This window comes from Hordeum vulgare, chromosome 3H (assembly GCF_904849725.1).
Source record: "Hordeum vulgare subsp. vulgare chromosome 3H, MorexV3_pseudomolecules_assembly, whole genome shotgun sequence".
Classification (NCBI taxonomy): domain Eukaryota; kingdom Viridiplantae; phylum Streptophyta; class Magnoliopsida; order Poales; family Poaceae; genus Hordeum; species Hordeum vulgare.
In genome coordinates this window covers 383,189,574-383,195,369 of record NC_058520.1, presented here as the reverse complement: position 1 = coordinate 383,195,369, position 5,796 = coordinate 383,189,574, and the positions used below count along the sequence as shown (strand labels likewise).

Here is a 5,796-nt window from a genome sequence, read left to right as displayed (position 1 = left end):
TACCGCTTGCTTAACCATGTGTTAGCGTTGCTAGTTGCAGGTGCAGTTGCTTCCATGTGTTAACATGGGTTCCTTGTTATATCACCATACTAATTGCTATTTAATTTAATGCACCTATATACTTGGTAAAAGGTGGAAGGCTCGGTCTTCTAGCCTGATGTTTTGTTCCACCTTTGCCGCCTTAGTTTCGGCTACCGGTGTAATATTCCACAATTGAGCGCTCCTAACACGATCGGGATTGTTATGGGGGACCCCCTTGATAATTCGTTTAAGTTTAAGACCGGTCTGGCAAGGCCCAACTTTGGGACTATTTGCCTAATAACTAATGAACCACTAGGGAGTAATTAACCCGAGGAAACTTAATCAACCCCCGGGCGAGTGCTCCTCATAAGTGTTGGTCCAAAATAGAGCATTGTGCGGGGCCAACCCAAGGCAACTTGGGTGATTTATATCAGGCCATTGTACGCAAAGCTTATCCGTCGTGTCCTGAGAACGAGATACGCGGCTCCTATCGAGTTCGTCGACACGTCGGGCGGCCTTGCTGGATTAGTTTTACCTTCGACGAAATATCTTCTGCATCGGGATTCCGGTGATGCTTTGGGCTATCTCAGAGTTGAGGTTTTCCACTAAGGAATCCGAGGAGATCACGAGTTTCGTGATCGAGGCTTTCTATGCGGCTTGTGGTAATTTGTGATGGACTAGTTGGAGCACCCCTAAAGGGTTAAATCTTTCGAAAAGCCATGCCCGCGGTTATGTGGCAAACGTGGAAACTTTGTTTAACATCCGGTTGTAGACGACTTGAAGTAAACTTAATTAAAAATTGCCAACTGTGTGTGCAACCGTGACTGTCTCTTCTCGTGAGTTCTGTATCCGGAAGAGGACACAGTGGGGTTATGTCTAACGTAAGTAGGTGTTCAGGATCATTCATCTGATCATCATTAATTCATGTCTATTGTGCATAGACCATCCCCCTCTTTTATTCTTGTACTTGTAAGTTAGCCACCTCATATAGTGCTTAATCGCGTGTTGCAGCTTCACCACTTAACCATACCTCACCCATTAAGCTTTGCTAGTCTTGATACCTTTGGAAATGAGATTGTTGAGTCCGTGTGGCTCACAGATTACTACAACAACAGCTGCAGGTACAGGTAAAGAGTTACCTTGAAGTGAGTGCGATGATTGTTCTATTTGGAGTTTCTTCTTCTTCTTCATCATCGATATAGGATGGGTTCCAGGCCGGCAGCCTGGGATAGCAAGGATGGACGTTGTTCTTTTAATTTTTTGTTTTCGTTCGTAGACGGACCCTGCTCTTCTACATGATTGTTGTATATTATTGTATTGATGTGATCTTGACGTAGCTTGCGGCATGTGTAAGCCAATTCCATATACTCATCTCTTCGGTACATGTACTTGTAACGATATCCATTCTTGCGAAACGACGAGATGCGTTTCTATCCCTGTCGAGGCCCTAGCGTCAAAATAAGGATAAGATCACATCTTGAGCGTTACATGGAAGCAGAAGCCCCATGTGATACTCACATAGTATACATTATTATTTATGTGCAGAATTGCCACTCTAGACCACTGAGATGAAGAAAAAATAACTCAAGCTAAAATGATAAAAATAATAAGAAAAAGATGGAGGATATCCATGTACACATATGTGTGATACTCACTTGTTGTTTGGGAATTCACATAACAATCTCATAAACTCCTATAAAACTAAAACACCAAAACAGTAGGCTTACCACCCATATGGATACATTTCTTATATTCTTAGATTAAACACTACATTTACATAACAATGAATAAGTTTATTACTCCCTCCGTCCAAAAATTCTTGTCTTAGCTTTATCTAGAAATGAATGTATCTAAATACTAAAACTTGACTAGATACATTCATATCTAAACAAATCTAAGACAAGAATTTTGGGACGGAGGGAGTATATATTTAAGCTCTTCTCTGCAAATTGTATTAGAAACAGGTAACCAGAAGAAAAAGCAGTTCAACCAAGCAAAGATTATTCACCGCAATATATGCCAAATGTGGCAGCTAACTAACTAAATTAGGTCAGTGCATTTAAAATTCTGCAAGCCTATCACTAAACATCTACAACTGTGCAAGAAACAGCATAGATCACATTTCGTCTGTGGTCTTACTTATTTAACAAATAATTTGAGGCATCTGCTTGATATAATATGTTTAATTCAACTACAAATAAGAATAAGAAACTGAAAACAATACACATGTACTTCCTCCGTTTTTAAATATATTTTCTTAGAAATTACAATAAAAGACTACATACGGAACAAAATAAGTAAATTTATACTCTAACATATGTCTACACAAATTTGTATGTTGTTCTCTTTTAAAATATCTAAAAAGACTTATATTTAAAAAGGGAGGGAATATATTTTTCATGGATCAAAACGGCAGCCTAGTGAGTATATTGACTACGATTAACAGTAGGTAGAGCTGAGATAGCACACACCTATGAATCAATATATTCTTGTCTCAGTCATAAATTCCTTGTACCAAACAAGGAAAACACGATGAGGCGACACATCCTATACCTGCTCCCACAAGAAACCGCCCAGTGCATCAACGTCCAAGGCAATCAAAATTCTCTTTTGTGCCATGATTATTGCACATGCACTAAATTAAAAAAAAACTGCCATGAGCAACCAAGGAAGTGCCCTTAAATAAATATATAAGCGTTCCATGAACAAGCAGATTTTCATTTTAATATATAGCTGCATGCATCTTTCAATACAGAGGCCGGGGCTTTGCCTCCTTTTCGAAAAATTGAACAAGCAGAAGTTGAGATGGCACCTTGTGTAAAATATTACTCACAACAACGAAAGTGAAATGAAATATTCCTCTCACCGAAGGAGTCAATGAGGTACACATATGCACTACTAGTACATGTACAAGAAGTCCACGGTACGAGCTATATAAATTAAGTTGCAACTGTTCTAGTTATTAGACCAGCTTCATCAACTCATCCAATTTGCCCGTGGAAGACAAACGGAAGAGGATTAAAGCAATGTAGGCACAAGTTCAAGATTAAAAGTTTGCATCAAATTAACAATTAATAACAGGACCGCACCATGCATAGACCAAGCTCAAGGGTACCCCTGGCGATCACATATGGCGCAAGTCCGGCATCTGGAAAGCATCATACATGCATATCTACTACTAGGCTAACTAGCTAATTAATTAAGTATGTCCGAAGGAGTTAATTAATCATGGGTTGTTGGGCATTGTGGAAGGGAAGAGGTCTTGCAATAGCGCGTAGTCAGTGAAATGGTGCTGCTGGAGAGGAGTTCCCGCCATTGGATGATGATGGGGAGGCGGTGGCACACTCGGCAGGTGCATGTTAGGGCTGGGGTACGGCATGCGCATCATGCTCATCAGCTCCGGGTGGAACACCCCCGGCGGCATGAGGTGTGGCGGCGGGAGCCCGTGGACGCCGGGGGGCATGAAGAGGTGCGCTGAGGTTCCCCGGAAGCTGGCGGGGCTGTGGTGCGTGTGCTGCCCTTCGTACGTGGTGATCACCGTCGACGGGTCCTGGTACGACCGCTCCACCCGCTTCTTCACCCCGCACTTTGGCGTCGTGCACCGATAGTAGCTCCTGCGTACGTACGTTATCACGGTTCACACTGAACTTCTCATGCATGCAACTCAAGCATATGTACTCCCTCCATTCCTAAATATAAGCCTTTTACAACTACATATGGATGTACATAGACATATTTTAAAGTGTATATTTATTCATTTAACTTCATATGTAGTTGATAGTGCAATCTCTAAAGAGATTTATTTTTAGAAACGAAGGAAGTATATAAGAACCTTGGGTAAGGGCTGTTCTTGACGGCCTTCTGGCCGTATTTGCGCCAGCGGTAGCCGTCCTCGAGGTGATCGACCTCGCTCTTGGTGAGGAAGGAGACGCGGGGAAGACGCGGCCTCTTCTCGGCTTTCTTTTTGGGTTTGTTATTCCTGCAGTGGTGGCAAAGTAATTAATTTTCATTGTCGCAACACAAAAGTAAATAAGCAGTCACTAGCTAGGAAGTAGAAACAGAACAGGCAGTATCCAGCAGTACCTAGCTAGCTAGGTCAATCAATCTGTCGCGATTTGTCCGGAAGTACTATATAGCTAACTATGTCGCGGAGCTATTTCATGAAATGGAGGAGCCTATGTATACATAGTTTTGCCGGGAGTGATCAGTGTTGTTTAGTAAGTTAGCTAGATAGATATATATACTCATAGACATATATAGCTACAGATCACATGTCATGACAAGATCAGCCTGATATAATGCAAAACTTATACTAATGGCCTTGATGCTTTTGGAGATTATATTACATTTTTGGATCTTTTCTGAAAGCAGGGGGGATCTTTATTTTTGGGTCTTCAAAGACGAAGCTATCTACTTGGTCAAAGTTTGAAGCTACGGCACGCACGCGCAACAATTGATTAATTCCAAGGAAGATATCTTCTAGAGTGTACTTGATTGTCTTTTAAATTGAATACCACATGATCTATAAAGTTATCTTGGACCAAAGCAATAAGAAGCATACAAGACGACAAAAGTGCGTCAGCTCTCGGGGGCTAACCGGATCTAATTCACGATGAACTATAAGAACCCTAATGAAGCAAATCGTAGCAAACCCTAATATTCACATCACGTAATAGACAAGGCACAAACACAATGGGGAGAACGAAAGAAAATGGAACTAATTAAGCAATCGTAGGACCAGATCTATCACTATATGAACACATCGCCCATAAGCTCACGACAAAAGGAATCAGTCAAGCAAGAAATCAAGAGGATTCACACAGCAGATCAGCACCAAATTGGCGGAAACCTACGCTTTCTTGGAACTTTCCCCATCCTCCTGGTTATCCGCCTCCTGCGCCCGACCCTTCTTGCTCCGGTGAGACTTCCCCTCGCCGTCCCCGCCTCCGGACGAGAAAGATACGGATGAGTTGGGTGTTAGCAGCGGAGCGCTTTCGCCAGCAGCGCTGCCGGTGCCCTGGCTGTCTTGGTCATGGGTCCTAACGTCGACCGACAGCTCGTGCTTGGCCGGCACGTCGAGATGCCGAGCTAGCCCGGTGGGGTCCAAGAAGCCCTGCAGGTAGCTCGTGAGGCTCGAGTACGGCTCGATCTCGTCGGCGCGCACACCACCGACGACGCCCTCAGGCTGGTTGAAGAAGAAGCTCTCCATGTCGTCGTTGCTGAACTCGTAGCCACCGGCGCCATCGTTGCGGGTGAGTTGGCCGTGGCCATGCTGGTGGTAGACGCCATGACGGCCTTGATCCCCTCCCCCGCCACCACCAGAAGACATGATGAGGGAGTGGGAGGTAGCGAAGTGTGTAAAGAGAGGAGAGGCGTGGAAGTGAAGAGGAGGGTTTGAGCTTACACCTAGTCTCGTCTCGTCTTCCCCTCTCGATATTTTAATTGCAAAAGCGTGCAAGGATGATAGGCGCAAGATACGACTTTTGCTGGATGGAATATATAATTTTTAGTGGGTGCGGGGGCCGGACAATCTAGCTAGTACTACGTATACCAGTGTTATGTACAGAATCAGTCAATTCTTAATGTGTTTATTACTGATACCACCTTGTTTAGCATTCTGTTTGCATTTATCCATCTTCGTGTATCGGTCAGAACAAACTGTCGGCATATAAAATGAACTGCAGATTTCGTTTTTTACGGGCATATTACTGCAGCTTACTGCTGAATGATCGAGATACTTTGATTCGGGGAACGTTCCCCAGGAGGGAATCCCCA

General features: G+C 43.4%; 1 protein-coding gene across 1 annotated transcript; it reads right to left on the bottom strand.

The window, feature by feature from the left end:
- Positions 1-2,861: 2,861 nt before the first annotated feature.
- Positions 2,862-5,437, bottom strand: LOC123439992 (WRKY transcription factor 71-like). Its single transcript, XM_045116586.1, has 3 exons — positions 4,875-5,437; positions 3,854-4,000; positions 2,862-3,635 (listed from the first exon to the last, which is right to left on the bottom strand). Exons 1-3 carry the CDS (start codon positions 5,348-5,350, stop codon positions 3,248-3,250), a joined length of 1,011 nt encoding a protein of 336 aa, XP_044972521.1. The 5' UTR covers positions 5,351-5,437; the 3' UTR covers positions 2,862-3,247.
- Between the last annotated feature and the right edge of the window lie 359 nt (positions 5,438-5,796).